This window comes from Petaurus breviceps, unplaced genomic scaffold, assembly GCF_028583685.1.
Source record: "Petaurus breviceps papuanus isolate PSGF00001 unplaced genomic scaffold, PetGlider_PUasm1.0 183, whole genome shotgun sequence".
NCBI lineage: Eukaryota > Metazoa > Chordata > Mammalia > Diprotodontia > Petauridae > Petaurus > Petaurus breviceps.
In genome coordinates, this window is record NW_027185791.1 from 3625672 (window position 1) to 3647226 (window position 21555).

The following is a 21555-nucleotide window of genomic DNA, read 5'->3' on the forward strand; positions in this document are numbered from 1 at the left end:
TCTCTCTCTCTCTCTCTCTCTCTCTCTCTCTCTCTCTCTCTCTCTCTTCCCCCACCCCCCCACACTCTCAGCCTTCAGTGCTTTCCTTTCCTTTCTATCATGTCACCTCTCCACTTTCCTGGGGTGGTAGAGTATAAGGGGGAGGGGCTGGTACCTTGCTATTAGCTATTTTCTTTTGGACTTTTGGATGCTATGCTCCTTGTCCAAGTTTGCACCCTAATCACACATCACAACTTTGATTCTCTCTAGCTATCTTTTCCCCACTATCCCTTCCTCCATGCCTGACATCCTCCTTTGAATATATTAGCACAGGTTCACTTCTATGAAGCTCAAATCAGAAATCAGACAACAGAGCAGGTTATCCTGGGAAATAATGAGAGCTATTTCTCTGAAGGGGAAAAATGCATACACGAGGGTGTTTCAAACCGTCATTACTTCTCAAAGGATCTTTTGGAGAGGCTTTGAAAAACAATAAAGCATGACCATACCCTAGAAGATAAAAGGGAGTTGTCTCTCCCTCAGAATAGCTTTGGGATAGCAAACTCACCCCTGATTATGCACATATGAATGTGAATATGTATATTTATGAATATGTACATAATGGGAGAGTGGCAGGGGATTTGGGAGAGAGGAAATGTTGGTTTTATTTGTCTTTGAATGACTATTAATAAATTAAATTTGAGTGAGAGTAGCCCAGGTTGAGAGAATATTGTGTGTAGATAAACCTTACTGCCCCCTGCCCCTAAGAGACCCCTATATACAATGTAGAGATGATGAATAGGAGCTGAGAGAGAAGATCGAAGCTGGGTCTGTGCTGGCTCTACTCTCTCCTACAAAACTATAGGGCAATTAATTGTGGCTTGTCCCCTCATCCTTCATCTCCTTGTGGCACATATCGATGGAGATTACTGCTGATGGACCATTTTATCACCTTAAATAAACAGTCACCACCTTTTCTAACCTCAACCTAATATATGGCTATATGTTCTGTTTAAGGGTGCTGGATAACAAATGATATAAAATAACTAAATCATATATGTTACGAGATCTTCTGGATACTCACACAAGAAGGAAGAAAAGAAAAATAGAACAGCAAAAATCAACAGCTTCAAATGCAGATGCCTGATGTTTGGGGCCAGTCTCTCTGAAGCTAAATACACTCCTTCGACATTAATTGACTGGCATGCTGAGTATATACAAACTACTTGACTGGGTAACATTAGTTTTACCCAACAAATTCATTGTGTAGCTGTTTTTTGCACCATGATTAGAAGTCATCAGTATGTCCATAGTGGAATTTCCCCTAAAGGTAAAGGAATAGACTACAAGGGGTAAAAAATATTCATACCTCTTGGGGTCTTCTTACTCCTCTCCTGTCAACTTGGGCACTCCATTTGACAAATAAGTGCTTGGTCTTAATTTCCTAACCTCTTTCTTGCCCCTCATCTCTACCCACAAAACAATCCCCACAATCACTTACACCCACCCTGAATTCAACTTTGTTCAAAGTCCACACTCTTCAACGACAGCAGTGGGCAAACAATAGCAGCAAAAACAAGCTGGTTTTTGTTTTAAATCTCTTTAAAATGGCAGAGGTATCTGTGCTTAAGCCACATGGCAATTCCTGAAATCTTTTTAAAAAACAAGGCAAAATCAAAACTTGTGAATCAGCTAATTTACCTAGTTTAGGTACTAATAATAGCAAACCCATTTCAAAGGGAGAGCAAGTTTTCTTTTTATAGTACTGATAGACAAAAAAAAAAAAAAATCAGCAAAAAAATCCTGAAAAACTGAGTCACTGACAAGAGAGAAATAGTGTAAAATTCAGGTTCTATTTATTTACAGTACAAATTTATTTTAAAATAAAAACAAGAGGGAAGTATTTCAGGAGTTACAATTATAAGAGTCAGCAACAGTCTCATTTAATAGAGACATAAAAACTTTACTTTAAAATACATAAGCTTAAATGAATTATAAATGTGTTATTTAAATAACAGTGAGTTAGAAAAATGATGAACTGATGTAGGATTTATGCACTCAGCTAGTAAAGACACAACAATTTAAAAAGGAGTTAGACAACGTAGAAAATAGATGGGGTCAGCTGGTTGGATCGAAGTAGTTTTCAAATGTTTTGTGTGAACGTAACAAACTTCCCATCTGTCAACCAAGGTGAGGCAAATTCTGATACCAAACCTCAAAACTAAGGTGTTAATGACTGTCTGTCCTACAGAAAATCATCGCCACTTGTTAATACAGTTCATTAAAAGTTATTTTTCTGTGTCTATGTACTTGAGTGTAAGGGGTGAAAATAATTGCTTTAAAAAAAATCAATGATACAAATGAAACAATGTACCGAAGCCTTCATATTGGTCAAAGTGGAGTCGTGACATAACAGAACGGGAGAAAAGCTGTCTATAAGAATTGTATCCCTCACTCTATACCCCCACCCAACCTCTTCACACCCCAAACATAGACAGCGTTCTAAAAGCTCCCCATAAGTTTCCACGTGTTGCCTCCTCTTGCAAATCGGCTTTTCAATTAGCAAGCAAACCAACTCCCATAACCCCTTCCAAGAAAGTACAGAAATAAAAAAACAAAACAAAAACATTTGGCAATCTTTGAGTTCCTTTAGGACACCCCCCTCCCATTTAAAAGCAATCACTTCTCACTTCATCAGTGTAAAACACATTCCACTGTTGGAAATAACCACCTCACCCAACTCAAGGAAAATCCTGAATCCGAACTTGAAAATCTTGCCTCCCAAGTCATACGACTACTCTAGTCAGCTTGCCATTTTCTTTCTCAATTGCCCTTCAATTAGCGAGCTATCTGATGTGCTGTTTGTTCTAATAAAAAGGTACTTTTTCCATTTCTCTTCTAGTTTCTGTCTCCACCTTCCCCTTTGCATTTAACAGGACCCACTTTAAGATTTATAAAGTCCTTTACATACTTTTAGCACAACCAAAGCAAGAAGTCAGATTAGCACAATAAACAAATGCATTTTGTTAAATGACTAGTTTTCTTTGACTTCAAGGAAAAGATATCTGGGCAATAAATTTGTTCAATATCAATAGATAAATGGAGAATCTAAAACCCTACAGCATTTTCTTGTCTGGTGACTAGTTTTTCTTCTGGTGAAAATGTTTTAAGTTCCTGAACTGTCCATCAATAGAGTGTACAAGTATACTGTAGCAAACATAGACCTTATAAGGGGTCAGTTCTTCCAAAAATTCTACTATAATGTTCTGAGACAAACTACAGGCTCCATGAAGCACTTAGCAGAGCCCGATTATTATTCCATTTCACTTGCTCACCAGAAATGCTTTTTCTGAACCACTGTTTAATCTTTGAAAGGTTTATCTGACAGATTTTTAGAACTGCTTTCAGAAGGATACATTTTCCTTAAAGAGTCTGGCGGGTGACCATAAGTGTATTTTTAATTCATTTAAGAGGAAGTTATTTATGAAGCTAGATTTTCTGCACCCTTAAATTCAAGAGCTTTCAAATTCCAGAACAAAACTAGAAAGGGTTTTTTGTTTGTTTGTTTGTTTGTCTTGTTCGTTTTGTTTCATCCTTCAAAACTTCTCTGAGAAGCAAGTCAAGAAAGGGGAAAGGGAAATATTATATCTGTTGGGTTGTTGGTTTTGGGTGGTTTTATATATATATATATATATATATATATATATATATATATTTCCCCCACTTTCCCCCCTAGCTATGGTCATAATTTACTTTCTCCTGACCAATATAATCAAATTTATGTACCCTAATACTAATCGAATTCCCATTTTACAATGGAGATAATGGGTTTGTTGGCTGTTCAAGCAACTATTAAACAAATGGTTGTTTTATAACGAATTAAGAAGTTTCAGGTAAGAAGGTGCTTTTCGAAATAACAGCTTAAAATATAATAGAAAGGGGGTTATGAACAAGGTATTCAAACTTTTCTTAAACAGTAGAGAGGAAAATGAAATGATAATTAAAGGAATATTGATTTTTAAAATCTCGTATTGCTTTCAATTTGAGAACTTCAACTTATTCTTAATATTATGTCCAGATGTCACTGGCAGAATATTTAACATTTTAAGATCTGTGAACAGAAGGTGTAACTTATTAAACTTCTGAGACCAACAAAAAGAAACTGCTGTAAGCCAATATCCATCTTTGGTCATCACTTGAAATTTTACTCTAAAATCTCAAAATGTTTTTTAAAATTTAATTGTCTACCGAGGAATCATAGCTAAATTGGTTCTGACAGTTAATTTGATCTATGACATATATACCTGAGAAGTAAAGAAATGCATATCATATTAAGTTACAATGTCATATGTTTCACCAGACAAAAATAATAATAAACTTTCGAGCATTATTGACGCTACCAAGATCTGCAAGACTACCGAGGTCAGTGCAGGAAGGGGGCAGCCCCGAGCCCTATACGAGGAAATGAAAACTTTAGGGTTGCCTGTCTTATCTGAGAAGTAGTTTTTTTTTTCTTCTCTTCTTTTTTAAAGATGAAGTTCAAAATAATTCCCTGGCCATTGAGTTTGCCACGGTTTAATCTAAGAGGGAAAAAAAACAGTTCTCAGAAATCTGTCTAAGAGAATGGCTATTGCTTTCATCTCATTGATATCTCAAGTCCCCGGAATTAAGCTCTCGAACCACTAACAACAAGAACTTTTCTAGAAATTTCCACCTTTCCCATGATAGCAGAGGGGTCACTAACCAACCAACACATTCCGAACACACTCACCGCCCTCAACTCATCCAGCCATCTCAGGGTTCGAAGAATAGGAACCCTCCGACTTGGGAGTGAGGGACAAGCCTTTCTCTCCCTCCTATTCTCCTATCCCATTCCAACTCCATCTCCCAGATGCTATGTCTTTATCCCGGCAAAGTCCTGAAAGCTGAGTTTTTGCCTGTCCCTACTCCACCCCAGAAGCGATCGTTGTTTGTGGTTGGAAGGGAAGGGAAGGGAAGCCAAAGGAGAGTTCCCCGTCCGCCACCATTACCCCCTGTCCCGTGCCAGAAAACTTTTACGACAGCACGACCAGGGAAACAGGGAATTAGGGCAGCCAGATATTTCCCATTTCCACCTCCCAGCCCGTTTTTAACCAGCGCACCCTCCAGAGACCGAACTAAGCCCTACGAGAGCCGGAGAAGGGGAGGGGTTAGAGAGGGCGCTACATACGGTTATTGGGGTCGCTGGTGTGCTGGTTGAGGGGTATGATCTCCATGCGCTGCTGTCCATACAGGTAATAGTCCAGCTCCTCTGCTGTGCAGCGAAATCGAGGGACTCCTCTGTCGCAGGCGGTGACCCCGCTGCTACACTTAGAGCCCGAGCCCGAGCAAGAGACGACGCACAAGTCCTTGCCCTGCAGAGCTCCCGAGGGCAGCACCTCGGAGCTGGAGAGCGGCGCAAATACCGGGAGCTGGGCCACGGGCAGAGCGGCCAGGCCGGCCAGGGAGGCGGCCGTGGCCGCGGAAGCAGCGGCGCACGACGAAGAGGCCGAGGCTGCAGTAGAGGTGGTCGAAGAAGCCGGAGTGGAGGAGGCGGAGGAGGCCGAAGAGGACAGGGAGGCAGGGCGAGGGCGGAAGCTGTCGGCCACGGGCTCTGCGCGCTCGGGCGCCGGAGGCTGCAGGGGCAGCGGCTGCGGCTGGCCCAAGACGCCGCCGCCGCCCTTGAGCGGGGCGCTTTGCGGGAAGAGTTGCTGCCAGTGCTGCAAGTAGGCTGGGTCCACTTTCAGGAAGGACGAACCTCCGGGGTCTCTGGGCTTGAGCATGTCGGACGCCTGGAGTTGGGGGAAGAGGGGCGGGGAAGGGAAGAGAAGAGTGAGCCGAGTTTGAGGGGGAGCGGTCAGACCCGGGAAAGGATGGTCAAAGCAGACGTTGGGGAGGAGAGAAGGAAGGAGCAAAAGAGTGACCTAGCTAGGTACGAGTCCCAGTCCACTCCTGGCCAGTCCCAGAAAGGAGGACGTAGATTCGTCGTGTCCCGGACAAAGAAAAGCCAAGGCTTTCAGAGTTCTGGGGAGCATCTTCCGTAATTATAGCAACTGTTCCAGCAACGTCCCTTCTCCATCCCCTCACTCCCACCGGTTTCGTTGCCAACTCCGAAACCACAGAAAGTTTGCTTCCAAATAGCGGAGCGAAGAGGAAAGCCTAACTGCTAATTGGTGGGGGGTTTCAGACCAGCCTCACCCTCCCTGGGTGCCCCCCCAAACTCTTTCCTAAGCTGAAGCCTTCCCTCTCTTCTCACCCTATACACCACATCCCCCGACCCAGAGGGAGAAAGCTGCGTTTCAGGAACTCTTAACTCTCACCAATCTGTATACTAAAGAGGGAGCCTTCAACCAGGTATTAGGAGGACGGGGAGCCACCGGAACTCAGCAACTTAGGATCACTCAACACCCAGCGCAGGAAAAAGGGAGTCTCCTTCCCATTCCCATTATTCTCCCATCACCTCCCCATCCCACGACGCACCCTTCCTCCTCCCCCCCCCCCCATCCTCTACTCTTTTCTCCCAAGGGGTCCCGATTCCAGAATTTCAGATTATACACCCCTCCCCCACCCCTTACCTGGGAACCGAGGGGTGCTGGACTTGGAGTAGAGAGCTGGAGGGTGACGCCGCGTGTGTGTGTATGTGTGTACGCGTGTGTGTCTGTGTGTGTCTGCGTGTATGTGTGTGTGTGTGCGCGCGCGCGGTTACATGCCCCAGAGCAGTCTCTGAAGATCGAGAGTCGCCAGGGGGAAGAAGCGGAATGTGAGGGTGATCAAAGGGTAAAGGATCCTGGAAGCCAGCGGAGGGAGCAGTCGGAACTCTGAGCTGGAGGTGGTTGGGACAGATCCCTGCAGCCCAGACCCGCCGTGGGGCTGCTTTTGGCAGCCACGTCCCGGCTCTTCTGCCTTGCTCTCTGGCAGCCTCCCTGCTGAACACGTGGGTTTTACGACAGCACAAAATACAAGTGTGTGTGTATGTGTGTGCGCGCCCGTGTTTTAGTGGAAGAGAAATCGAGATAGAAAGATGCAGACTGAGACACAGATACCCTATAGAGACCCTACACTGACAGAGAGGAAGGCAGACAGGCGCACGGACCAGGAACGAAGAAAAAAGGCGAGATAGGTTATAATTCCGCAGGATTCAGATGCTAGTCTGAGGATCTCTCCCTTACACCACGTCTAACACCTTCAACTTTTATTTTATTTTATTTATTATTGGCATCCCTCGTTCTGTTGGTCTATCGTTCTTTCTCTGATCTTAGGTTCCTTTTATTCCCTTATCTCGAAACGAGAGAAAATTAAGAAACGAAAAAGGAATCCATATGCCAATGTTTCCGACCTGGGAGCGATGAAGACTCTGAAGATTTCCTGGGAACTTGTTCTTAACCTCCAACGCTTCCCCTGAAGTGTTACAGTCAACTTGATGTTTGAGTCAACTTGCCTATCCATTCTCTAAAAGAGAAATCCTCCTGGGAGAAAGTTCTATTGGATGGAAGGGGTGGCGATGTTGCTTGAGGGAAACGTTCAATAAGAAGTAGATGCAGTTTTGATTTCAGGGTTTAGAAGTCTGGGGACTCAGTTTCTTCTAAAAGAACTATAGCTTGCCCTGCAACTTATATAATATAACCGTCCTGTCTGCAAGACTTTCTTTTACCTGGAAAAGTTATCACAGACTTTCTCCCCTTTACATCACCTTTTTCTTGAATTCTTAGGTTTTCTCTCCTCTGGATCTCCTCTCTCTTTTGTCCCTCAAGCATTTCTTCATTCTTCTTCAGTTGTTTGGATTCACATTTTGGTGGCACAACTGTGCCTTTACACTTTTGATTCCATTTACCGTCTGTTCTCTCTGGCTTCTGGAGAGGTCCACTTCCAGAGAGCCAGGAGGAAGCAGCAATACCCGCTGTTTACAATCTGCCCCATTGGAGCATAGACCTCTTTCCAGAACTCAGGTTTCAAAAACCTACTCAAACGCACTAGGATGCATTCAGGTTGAAAACATGTTCTATGCTGGAGCTTCTCACTCCACCACTCTCTCTCTCCCCTTCTTTTGCACTACCAGGATTTGGAATACGGCGATGTCTTTGAAAAGCACCAAGTTTTCCTCCTGTTTACTCATTACATAGAGCAGATAAGAAAACAGACATTTCGATGTTTATCTTCAACACACACACACACACACACACACACATACCGCAACACAATTGTTTGAAATCTTCTACGAGTCCTTTCATTTCCCATTTTCTGCTCCTTTTTCTACCCTTTCATTCATTCTAGCAGAGCCTGGGAAAAGTTGCTGTTTAGATTTTGTCTGCGTCTAACTCAGGACATTTTAACACACAAATTTGAACAGAGCTCGTCTAAAAATGTTTTGACTGGCGTCATTTTGACAAGGTCATCCGTCATGTGCTGTGTAGATTGATAACACCTAGGCTAAAGGCAAACACCACTAGGAAAAAAAAGCCCTACGATTTTATGGGCTGTGAAGTTAACCATACAATCTAAGCTGTCTGTGATCAGCTTCATTGTGGCAGATAGAATGATTTTTCAGCCCTTTTCTCGACTAATCTACTCTTAGAACTTCTGAAGTGTCCTTGCTCAGGCTTCGGGAGAAGACAGAAACTCTCTTTCTCACACTCTCTGTCAGTGCAGAGAAACAAGCAGAAGGGCTGCTTCCAAGCAAGAGAAGAACGCTGCTCCCTCTCTGGGGTTTTCATTTGAATTCTCACGTTGTCATTGTAATATCATCAATTCTTCTCTGCGTTTGCCCCTGTCACTGTGGCCTTTCCAGCTCCCACTCTAAACATGCAAGCATTCTTGCCTTTCCACCCCACATCTTCCCAATTCCCCAAAGTCTTCCTTTTTCTCTACCAATTCATCACCTCTCCAGGTTTGAGAAGCTTCTGTGATCCCTATTTACTTTAGAATTTCTTGAAATGTGGGTGCAAAGTGTCTCTTATCATGGCCAGGAACCTGAAATGATGCCCCATTTCCCCTACCTCCTCCTTCACTGTCTCATCACTGGGATAGTACTTGGTCACTCAATCTTGAAGTCATACTTCTGTAGTGATGGAACATCCTGAAGGAAACAACATATTCTCTTCCTAGCACTGTAGAAAGGTGAGCAGAGAACATAGGTAGGCTGATGTCCCCGGGTTAAGAATCTGTTTTAACATCAATGGGAAATTAAGGTAAATTACTCCTGAATTCAGGACTCTGGGAGAGGATGGGGCCAGAGCTTTCTGAGTTCTGGAAGTGGGAAATGAGGTGGAGGTAAGCAGGGACAGTTTTGAGATGAAGAAAGCTGTCAAGATAGTGCCACCACCACCACCAGCACCCCAACCCCCATCTGTAGGGCTACCAGTATTTAGGCATGGAAGCAACGGGCCCATTTCACACAATCACAGCGGCAGACAGGCTGACGACAGCCTGAATGACTGGTGGGTAAGAGAATAATAGTAAGTAGAAGAAAAGGAGAAAGTTCGAGAGCTAATTAAAGAGAAAAGAGTGAGGGCAAAAAGATGAAAGAGAAACTCAACCAGGAGACCAGGTTGAAAACCTTTAGCACAGAGGAAAAGTCTTTGCAGGAAAGGAGTAGCCTTTGAAAAGTGGGAGACTGGGGAAGGAAAGGCAGTCAAATTATGTCAGTGCATCCTTGGTACATTCTTACAAGACTAGTCAAGATAGAATCCTGAGTTATGACAAATGGATTGAGGATTCTGAAAGAATGGCAGAGAGTGGTCAGCTAGAAATAGGATTTGATTGCCTGGGACAAAACACCACTGAATCTTTATCTCACTGCACCAGTCTAGCCCAATGTTTTCCTTCTCTATAGAGCTTGAGATTTTGGGGCCTTCTGCACCTTGGTTTGGATTCCCACCTCACCTCTAGGGATGTACTTTATCATCATCATTGTTTTTCTCGCCTGTCTTCTATTCAAATATTCATGTATCATATTGCTTGTAATGGAAGCACTTGGTTCTTTTCTTTTCACTTTTATCCCCTCCTCCTCTTTCCCTCCCTCTCTCTCTCTCTCTCTCTCTCTCTCTCTCTCTCTCTCTCTCCCTCTCTCTCTCTTCCTCTCCCCCTTCCTCTCTCTCTTCCCCTCCTCTTCTCCCTCTCTCTTTCTCTCTCCCTGCCCCTTCCCCCCCCCCCATCATTATACAGAGAAAGACGATGGAAACAAATCACTTCACCAGCTCAGGAAACGATCAAACCTTTATAAAAGTCCATGGCTCCCAAATCAATAGGCGAATATTTGCTGGGAATTTGTTCCAGAGGAATAAATAAGGAGTGTGAGTGTATTAAATGGAAGGGAGGACCTAGTGGTGTTTTTCTTCATTGATTAATGACCTCTAAAATAAAACATGCAGGAAGAGGAGCCAGGATCGATAAATTAACTACCCAAATTCATCATTTTCCCAGGGAAAAAATTAAAATAATCCCCAGGAAGCCAATTCTCCTGTTGTCTGGGTGTTGTGGAAAAGAGCTGGGGTTGAAGAGGAGAGGGGCTACCCAAGGCAGCTGAAAGGCGGCGAAGTGATTCTGTTGGGGAAAGCCTCTATCTGATTTCATTTGACATGCAATTAAAAAGTTTGCCTTTCATATTAATTAATTTCTCCTGATGAGGGAAGACAAATGGTCGGCTTCCCTTGACAGGAGTCCGATAAAGAATTCAGCAGCTTTTCTCCCTGCCCTAGGCCTCTCTTGGTTCTAGTTTTAAGGTCATGGGTGGCTGAGTTAATAATTCATTAATATAGACATTCTGAAAGGATTTGCTGATTCCTCCTGCAAATTCTTTTTCCAGGGAAGAGAAGAAGAGGAAGATAGAATTTAGGAATGAAGAAGGAAAGGAGAGATGTGAAAGGGAAGGGAGAAAGGCAGGAGAGAGAAAAGGAGGGGGAGCATCCTCCTCTCCATCCATATAAAAAACTTGGTAAAAGATGGGGCATCCAGATTGAAAAAGGGAATTCTCCCTCAAATATTCTCTCCCTCTTTTCCATTCCTCTAGAAAGTCCCTTGAAGAGCAAAGATATCCAACTTTGTAGATCTACAATGAGCAAAGGATGACCTGAACTCAGTGGGATCCCCTTCATCTGGTTCCCCAAAGAATATTCTTCACAACTATTAGGAGACTGGTATCTGGAATCAGAAAGAAATTTCTCTTCTCAAATGAGGAACTGGTATTAGCAAAGGTAACTTCAGGTTCTCCTAAGAGTTGCCTTAGAAACCAAATAAGAACTGTCCAAGTATACTGTTTTCTTTGCAAGAGTGATGGTGTCCTAGGCTGTTCAACTGTTGACTATTTGAAGGTACATTTGAGAAATATCAAGAAGTACAGTTTGGGGGATTTATGGGTATTCTTATATTATTCTTATTCTGCTGCCTTCCTCTTTTTTGACTGCACTTGGCTCACGGTCCCAAAACCAAAAAAGGGAAAAAACCCATGATGAAGCAAACAATTATTGCATTGAGAAATAGTCATTCCTAACATACTGTTTTAGAAAGGGATTTAGTACCATCAGAGCCACCCTAAAATCACACTAAAATAACACCATAACTGCATAGATATATGACCAAGACACTTGATCTTCCTGTAGGCAAATCACTGAACTACCTTAATTTCTCCCTTGGGAAAAAAATTAAGGATACTCACTCCTGCTCTGATCCTCTATTACCCATCATCTACCTCCCAAAGTATATAGTAAGAATCAAGGAGCTGAGTGAGGTAAGTGAAATTTCTCATGAGACAGAGGATATGTGTATATAAATGTTTATTTAAAAATTTCTTTTTAATCACTGTATAGCTTATCCATGACTTTCTTAATGTCCCCTACTTACTTATTCCTACCTATTGCTAAAGTGGAAGAAAGAGAATGTTAATGACAGATCAGATGAGACATGTCAAAAGTTTTGTAAGTTACATGAGGAAGATGTATAGAAAAATTAGCACATCAAGTAAGGAAATTACATTGTGGTGATGATGCAGGAGTCACGCCAGTTAGCATTCTAGTTGCCCCATTTACTGTCAATCTGATGTCCACTGGACCATATACATGTGGGTGTTTTTTTTCTTTTCTTCTTATAGTGAAATTAAAAATCAAAGTGCTATTCTCTCCATAGGCATCCAACATCACAAGACACTGGAGTGAAAAATAAAGTTTTCCTTTATTTTGTTGAGCTAGTATTATCCTGGAAATTAGAAACTAATATCAATCTATCTTCTTACCACTTTTTCTCAGTCTCTGGCAAGATTGTCAGCAATGGGATTTGGCTGCTATGGACAGCACCTGTTCCCTTGAATTGTGCTTGACCCTATAACTCATTTCACCCTGGCCACCCAACAGCTGTCACTCAAACAATGACTTCAAGGCACTACAGACCTGATTTGGATATGAACTACTGACCTAGAGGTGAAAGGCTCTGCTGTCTATTACCAATCCTTGGAGTAACTTAATTCTCCCAGGAAATACTTTAACTGTATCCTTTGGTTTTGCAAAATACGCCTACTATAATTTCCTTCTAAAACCTCAGGAGTTTGAAAAAAATCAAATAACCCTTTTATTTAACAAAAAAATTGATGTATAGTCAATTAACCATTAAAATAGCTGCTTTTTTAAAACAAGTTTGACAAATAAAGTAAAAATATAATAATTGGGCGAGAGATATATACCCTTCAACACAAGATCTTGCCATTTTCCACCCCTCCCTTCTCTTTGCCCCAATAATTTTATCATGATTTTAGGAAAGGATTTATTGGTCTGTCACTAAAACCCATAAGTCAAAAGCAATCAGTCAAACTATCAATTAATCAACCATTATTTTCTGAGCACTTATTGTATGCAAGACACAATAGTATGTATTATGAGAGTATCAAAGATACATGAACTGCTTCTGAAAGGAGGTCAAGATGTATTTGAGAAGAAAAGGCATAGGTATGAAACCTTATTAAAGGAGTGTCAAAGGAATAGTATAGGCAGAAAATGTTATGAGTTCAAAAGTCATTATTGACCCAGAAGGGCAGGGAATTTATTGCCTGTATAACTTTTTATAAGCCATTTTACTTCTCTGGTGTCAGTTTTCTCAACTATAAAATAAAGGGATTGGATCAGATGTCTCCCTAAGGTCCTTTTCATCTTAAATTCTGATCCCATGACACTATCATCCCAAAATTTGGATAAACAGAACTGAGAGAGTGAAGAGGTTAACTCTAACTGTTGGGTACAGTTCCAAAGGGAATGTATTGTAGGCTCCAGAAGAGCTGGAATGGCTCTGTGGAGAATCCCACCTCACCTCACTTGTGAATGAAGGTGGCAGCATAATTCAACGAAAAGAATGCTAGACCCAGATCTAAACGATCTGAATTTGAACCTGAATCTGTCACTTTAGCATTTGTGACATCTTGGGCCATATCTCATGTGTAAAATGTGTTGACTGTAATAAATTATCTCTAAGATCTGTTGTTCAGGTATTTTTCAGTTGTGCTTGACTCTTTGCGACCCCATTTGGGGTTTTCTTGGCAAAGATGCTGGAGTGCTTTATAGTTTTCTTCTCCAGGGTGACACAGCTAGCAAGTGTCTGAGTCCAGATTTGAACTCAAGAACAACCCAGCACACTATCCACTGAGCCTCCTAAGTGCCCAAGGTCTCTCCTAGTTCTAAATCTATAACTTTTCTTTTTCAAAACAAAAATGACAGGATTTATTTGTCACCATTTAAGAAAGTTTAGGAAAATTCCTAGGATCAGTATATTCAAAATCTTTAAGATTTCTTTTATATGATCTGCCCTGAAGTCCTGAAGTTTTACCTTTGTGATTAAAAATCATCATAAGGACCGTGGAAGGAAATTTTCTCTAGAGAGAAATTATCAGAGAAGGCTTCCTATACAAAGGCAGGTCGATGGCACTAGCCCTTTTTAGGTTTGTAAATGGCTTTTTAAAAAATTTTATATTGGAAAAAGATTTTGAGGTGAGAAAATCCACTTACCCAAGTCCCATTTTAGCCCCATTATAGAACACTATGATCCAAAAAAGGGAAGAAATTAAGTATCACAAAAAGTAATTTTTTAGGATTTGAAATAATTAACAATATTATGATAATTTGAGGGTAAAAGACATAAAATTTATAAAGGTCTACATAGTAATCCATTATTTAGAACCGATGAAAAGAATCTTGTATAGCACTACTTCTGTGCTAGCTCCCCAACTCAGGGCTCACAGGTTGGCAGATAAGGACCCCATGGGGATTATAATAACCTTGTTTCAAAGGATACTCTCTTTATCTGAACTCCTAAATCTAAAACTCATGAACCTGCATTTGTGAGCTTACTTTAGTCATTCGATAGACAAAATTAAATCAAGACAAAGGCATTTACTAAGATAACATAATAACAAGAGTAGCTAAAAATATGCCCTCCTTGAGTCTGAGACACATTATTCCACAAATACACACTTCACTTCTGAGAGTGGGTATAAACTCAGAGTACATTGGTAGTGAGACACACTTGTCAGGAATACATGTGGCCAAGGTCACTCTTGCCAGTGCTTTAAGGTCTTCATGTGAATGGATGAACAAAAAAATATTTGTTTAATCACTTACTAAGTACTCTGCTAAGTGCAAGAGATACAAATACAAAAGTAAAAATTGTCCTTGCCTTTAAGGAGCTTACCATCCAGTAAGGAAAACAGTAACTCCCTGGTGCTCAGGAAGGGGTACTTTGTTCCATCAAGTTAGGGAGATGATGGATGTGTTCACAGGGAGTGAATTGACATGTCCCCTGCAGGAGGACTGGTAGAATTGATGTGGACAAAAAGTTCATGGTTTCAAACTTGAAGAGAGGTCTGGGGGGGGAGAAAAAGGGTGTAAGTGAGGTGTTGAGATGGTTATGTAGGAGATGGTCAAAGAGAAACAAAAGGAAGTGGATCCTAGTTGGGTTTTCTTTTGCTTTCTCTCCTACCTACCGCTACTATTTTCTGATGGAGATATGAAGGTAATACTGTTACACTCCACACAACTGTTCGCTGCCTCCAATGCTCCCAAGTTTTTTAAAGAATGTCAAGGACACGGCCTATCTTTGGCCAGAAAATGACAAGTCACCTTTCCAATTCCATCAGAGAATTTGGTCATATTTTGTAAAGAGAGTAGGCATGTCTTGATGCCTTTTGGGGTTTTTTGCTTTTTGGAGGGCAGTTGGGGTTAAGTGACTTGCTCAAGGTCACACGGATAGTTTTTGTGTTAAGTGTCTGAGGTCAGATTTGAAGTCAGGTCCTCCTGACTGCAGGGCCAGTGCTCTATTCACTGCGCCACCTAGCCGCCCCAATGCCTACTTTTTTTAAGTTTTTTATAACTATTTTCTATTTTTATCACATCACCACAGTTATCCCACGTATCCCTCCCCTCCTCTTCTTAGACAGCTATGCCAGATGAAAGGTAATACTTTTTTAAGAGAAGGGGGAAAAAAGCACAATTTGTTTTTTGAAAACATTTTTTTAAAGTATGAAAATATATGCAATTTTTAACACCTATGGACCTCCCACCTTCATGAAGGGGTAAGTTAGGGGTCTCTTCTCACGCTCTTCATTCAAATCCTGCTTATCTTTATAATTTTTTTACATTTACCTTTATTTTTTAAGTGGTGTTGCTTTTTCCGTTGCATTGCTGTAGTTACTATGTATATTGTTTTCTTGGCTCTGCTTACTATACTCTGCATCAGTTCATAAAAACCTTCCCATGCTCCTCTGTGTTCATCATATTTTTATAGCACAGTAATATTCCAATGCATTAATCTACCACAATATTATAGCCTGATAGGTATGTAATTTGTTTTCAATTCGTAGCTGTCACAAAAAGTGATGCTATAAATATTTTGGAGTACATGGAGACTTTTATCTTACTGATAGTTCCTTAAAGCATAAAGTCATCAATAGAGTCTCTGGTTCAATAACATGGACATTTTAGTCACTTTGTTTGCATAATTCCAAAATGCTTTCCAAACTGATTTAACCATTTCACAGCTCTATGAACAATATGTCAGTATGTCTATCCTTCCACACAGCTCCTCCAACATTGACTACAACTTTTTATCATTTTTGTCAATTTGCAGGGGGTATGGTGAAAGCTTACAGTTGTTTTGCATTTCTCTTATTATATGTGATTTGGGGGGCATTGAGGTGATTGTGATTACTTTGCAGTCTTTTGAAAACTATTCATACCTTTGATAATTTATATTCTGGGGAATGGCTATTAGTGTGTGTGTATGTATGTGTGTGTGAGTGTGTGTGTGTGCTTATCCTTCTACACAACTTCTCCAAAATTGACTGTTTGCCACCTTTCATCATTCTTGTTAGTTTACAATGTGTGAAATAAAACCTCAGAGATATTTTGAGGAATGGTTCTGTGGGGTTTGTGTGTGTGTATGCGCATGCACAGATGCCATAGCCATTCCCCAATAGACAAATCTATGTTGTATGTTACATACTGTGATAAGGGTATCCAAGAGATAAGTAGATAGATAGATAGATAGATAGATAGATAGATAGATAGATCTAGTTATCTTATTAAACATATATGATACAAAATTTTTTTGTCATCCAATCAACTTTCCTTCTTATGCTAATTGATTGTGTCTATACAGAAGCTTTTCAGTTTCATGTAATCAAAATTATGTTTTATCTTTTGTAACTGATTTTATTTATTGTTTAAATAACAATGCATCTCCTACCCATACCTGTGAGGTGTATGATCTATTTCTATTCTATTTTTTCTCCTTTTTCTAATTTTTAAAAATAATATGATATTTAATATTAAGGGTCACATATCCATCTAGAATGTATTGTGTAATGTGGTGTAAGGTATTGCTCTAAACCTAATTTATACTAGATTGGTTACCAGTTTTCCCAGCATTTTTTTATCATATAGGGAATTTTTCCTTGGTAATTTAGGTTTTCCACTTTTTTAAATATTGGGTTATTGAGTTCTATTCTTCCAGAAGTTCCCATGTCTAGTCTTTTCTATTGATTCATCTCTATTTTTTAACCAATGGCAGATGGTTTTTGATGACTGCTGCTTTAAAATATAGTTTGAGATCTGGAAGTGCTATTCCCTATTTGGTCCTACTTATTTTCATCATTTCCTTTAATAATCTCAATCCTTTGTTTTTTCCAAATGACTTTTGTTATTATTCTATGAAATTTTGTAAATTATCCTCTTGGTAATATACTTGGTATGCTATTAAAAGGATGAAATACTTTCGGTAGCATTGTCATTTTTATTTTGTTGATAGACTCTCACCATCAGCACTGAATATTTCTTCAGCAATTTAAATTGTTCCTTATTTCTTTAAAGAACACATTAGATTTGAAGCTATATAAGTCTTTTGTGTGTTTTGGGGGGGTCAGTTCCCATATATTTCATGGATTTTGCAGTTACATTGAATTGGATTCCCTATTGTTGTTTATAGTGTATTTTTAATAATTATTATATAGAAATACTGTGGATTTTTGAGGATTTATTTTGTACCCTACAATTTTCCTGAAGCTATTCATTATTTCATTTAGTAAATTTATTTGGATTTTCCATCATATCAGCAGCAAACAGCGATAGTTCTTTCTCCTCTTTACTTGTCTTTATTCCCTCCCTTTATTTCTCTTATCTTACTGGTTTTTTAATTAAATGATTTATTTTTAGTTTTCTTTTTTTCTCTCTTTTTTATTTTTTAGTTTACATCATTCATTTACACAAGATTTTGAGTTCCAAATTTTCTCCCCATTTTCCCATTACCCACCCCCCCAAAACAGTGATCCCACTGAATATCCCCTCCACCAGTCTGCTCTCTCCCATATCTTCCCCCATCTACCCTCCAACTTTCCAGTAGGGCACCGTGGATCTCTATGCCCCAGTGCCTGTATATCTTATTTCCCAGTTACATGTAAAATAATAATAATAAAATATATTTTTAAACATTTCATTTTAAAACTTTGAATTCCAGATTTTTTCCCTTCCTCCCTTATCACCCACCCTCACTGGGAAGATAAGCAATTCAATATAGGTTGTACATGTGTAGCTATGCAAAACATTTCCATAGTGGATATATTGTGAAAGACTGACTATATTTCCCTCCTTCCTATCCCATCCCCACTTGTTCTATTCTCTACTTTGATCCTGTCCCTTTTCAAAAGTGGGTGCTTCCAACTTCCCTCCCCCCCAACCTGCTCTCTCTTCCATCATCCCCCCTCTCATCCCCTTACCCCATAGTCTCCTGTAGGGTGACATACCTTATTTAGTATGAATGTTATTCCCTCCCTAAGCCAAATTCAATGAGAATTAGGTTGAATCATTCCCTTTTGCCTTCTTCTTCTTCCCCTCCATTGTAACAGTTTTCCCTTGTCTCTTCTATATGAGATAATTTACCCCATTCTGTCTCTCCCCCTCACCTCTCATTATATTCCTCTCTCACCTCTTAATTTCACCTTTTAAGTAATATCCCTTCCTATTAAATTGTTCCTGTGCCCTCTGTCTATGTATACCTGTACACATATACACACACTCACATATGTTTTCATATACCCATAAAACCACACATACACACACACACACATTTCTATTGCCTTCAACTATTCTCACACTGAGAAAATTTTCATAAGTCCCAATTATTGTTTTTCCATGTAAGAATGTAAATAGTTCAACTTTAATAAGTTCCTTATGATTTCTTTTCCCTATTTATCTTCTCATGCTTCTCTTGATTCTTTTATCTTAATGTCAAGTTTTCTATTCAATATAAGGTTTTTTCATCAAGAATGCTTGAAAGTCCTCTATTCCATTGAGTACCCATGTGTTCCCCTGAAACATTATACTCAGTTTTTCTAGGTAGGTGATTCTTGGTTTTAATCACAGCTCCTTTGACCTCCAGAATATTATATTCCAAGCCCTTTGATCCCTCAGTGTAGAAGCTGCCAGATCCTATGTTATACTGATTGTGTTTCCACAATATTCAAACTGTTTCTCCCTAGCTGCTTGTAATATTTTCTCCTTGACCTGGGAATTCTGGAACCTGGCTATAATATTCCTAGGAGTTTTCTTTTTGGGATCTTTTTTCAGGAGGTGGTCAGTGGATTCTTTCAACCTCTATTTTGCCCTCTGGTTTTAAAACATCAGGGCAATTTTCCTTGAGAATTTCTTGAAGGATGATTTCTAGGTTCTTTTTTAGATGATGGTTTTCAGGTAGTCCAATCATTTTTCAATGATCTCTCCTGGGTCTATTTCCAGGTCAGTAGTTTTTCCAATGAGATATTTCATGTTGCCTTCTATTTTTTCATTCTTTTGGATCTGTTTAATAGTGTCTTGATTTCTCATAAAGTCGCTAGCTTCCATTTGCTCCAATCTAATCCTGAAGGAATGATTCTCCCGTGTAACCTTGAGAAAGTTACTTAACCCTAACTGCTTAGGGGTGGCCAGGTGGTGCAGTGAGTAGAGTGCCAGCCCCAGCATTGGGAGACCTGGGATCAGTTCCAGCCTCAGATACTCACACCCACACACACACACACACACAAATAACTGGCCTTGTAACTTGAGCAAGTTACTTAACCCCAATTGCTTTAAAAAAAAAAAAAGGAATGATTCTCTTCAGTGAGCTTTTGAGATTCTTTTTCCATGTGGCAAGTTCAGGTTTTTAAGGCATTCTTCTCCTCATTGCCTTTTTGAGCCTCTTTTGCCATTTGAGTTAGTCTACTTTTTAAGGTGCTATTTTCTTCAGTCAGGTTGTTGACTTTCATTTCATAATTTTCTTGCATCATTCTCATTCCTCTTCCCAATTTTTCCTCCACTTCTCTTATTTGCTTTTCAGAACCCTTCTTAAGGTCCTCTATGGCCTTATTTTTCTTGGAAGCTTTTGGTGCAGGAGTTCTGCCTTCCATGTCTTCCTCCTGTTCTATGCTTTGATCCTTTTTCTCCCCAAAATAGGAGTCTAATGTTGGATTGTTCTGCTTGCTTTGCTTCCTTTGCTTGCTCATGTTACCACTCAATTACTTGACTTTTGTAGAGTAGATCCAATAAAATGAAAAAGTAACACATTGAATAAAAAATCCTATGATCTGTTGCTTATAAGAAACATTTTCTAAAAAGAATAAAGAAAGGGATAGAAATTTTTTTAACCATGCATCAAGTGAATCCGAACATGTAGAAGCTGCCATCATACTATCTGACAAAGCAACAGTTTGGTTGTTGTTGTTTTTTTTTGCCACAGTAGTACTCTGCTTCTGGAGAGGAGAGCTTTGTCCCAAATCACTGGGGTTTTTGCAGGTGCTGGAGCTATTAGTTGGGTGCCCTCTCTGAAGCCTCCACATGCTCTGGCAAACTGGTCATGCACCCCAGGACCTCCACCCTAGACCACATTCCTGATCCGAGAAGGTTAAAGCAAGAGCGATTACGCCTCAGACTGGTTGCTTGGACCCCTTACAATCTGCAGGCCAGGAGCTCTGAAGCTGCCACATGGCAGCAGTTGCACAGCCACCATGCCTCAGCAGCTTCTCCCTAACTCCCTGTTCCCAAAGGCCACACTGCACTGATCTCTTACTTTGTCCTTAGCATCTGTGGGTTGATAATTCTGGAAACTGCCACAGCTGCGGGTGATCTGAAGTCCCTCCAGCCAGTGGCTGGTTGTGGCTGCCCTGAGGCTAAAACTTCCAGCTCATGCAGGGCTGAGATCAGCTCCCAGAGCACTGCACTGGCCCCTTCCTGCCGGCCTGCTGGGCTGTCTTCAGCAGGAAGTTAGCTTCTCTCTGTCATTTTGTGGGTTCTGTAGCTCCAAAGTTTGTTTAGAGTAATTTTTTATGTGAATTGGAGGAGGTAGATGCAGAAGCCACACAAAAGTCCTGTTTCTACTCTGCCATCTTAACTCTGCCCCTCTCTTATCTTATTGTTGTTAACATTTCCAAAACTTTATCAAGTAATACTGGAGAGAGTGGGCATCCTTGCTTCACTCCTATATATATTGCAAAAGGTTATGGTGTATCCCTATTGAATATGATGCTTGCTTTTGGTGTTAGGTAGAAGCTTTTTGTGATATTAAAAAAAGATCCCTCTGACTATACTTTGTAGGATTTGGGGCATAAAAGTGTTATATTTTGTCAAAGGCTTTTTCTCCATCTGTTGAGATGGTAATGTGGTTTAGGATATGATGAGTTGGTTTTTTTATAGGATTAATTACGTTGCTTGTTTTCTTAATAGTGAACTATCCTTGCATCCCTGGCATAATTTCTACTCGGTGAGTGATTTCTTGGATCACTGTAGTCTGTTAGGATTGTATTTAAAATTCTTGAGTCAATGTTCATTATTTATTCTGTCCTATATTTTTCTTTCTGTATTTTATCTTTCCTGGCTTGTCTATAAAGAGTATATTTCTCTCATAAAATGATTCTGAAAGGGTGTTTTCTTTCTCAGTTTTCGAGAATAATTTGTGAAAGATGGGTACTAAGTTTAGTCATTGCTTTACAAATAGAATCTATTCCTTTTTCTAAGATTAGTTTATTTAAGATCTCTGTCTGGTTTTCTGATAGTTTGGGAATTTTAT

The 21555-nt window shown here is 40.2% G+C and overlaps 1 protein-coding gene across 1 annotated transcript in view; it reads right to left on the reverse strand.

Moving 5' to 3' along the window:
• The window catches only part of PRDM6 (PR/SET domain 6), a 161180-nt gene extending 154231 nt beyond the window's left edge, over positions 1 to 6949 (reverse strand). The window contains exons 1-2 of the mRNA XM_069087814.1: positions 6573 to 6949; positions 5189 to 5789 (exon numbers count right to left, since the gene is read on the reverse strand). Coding sequence (XP_068943915.1) covers positions 5189 to 5780 — 592 coding nt within the window. The 5' untranslated portion in view covers positions 5781 to 5789; positions 6573 to 6949. The remainder of the gene's footprint in view (positions 1 to 5188; positions 5790 to 6572) is intronic.
• Between the last annotated feature and the right edge of the window lie 14606 nt (positions 6950 to 21555).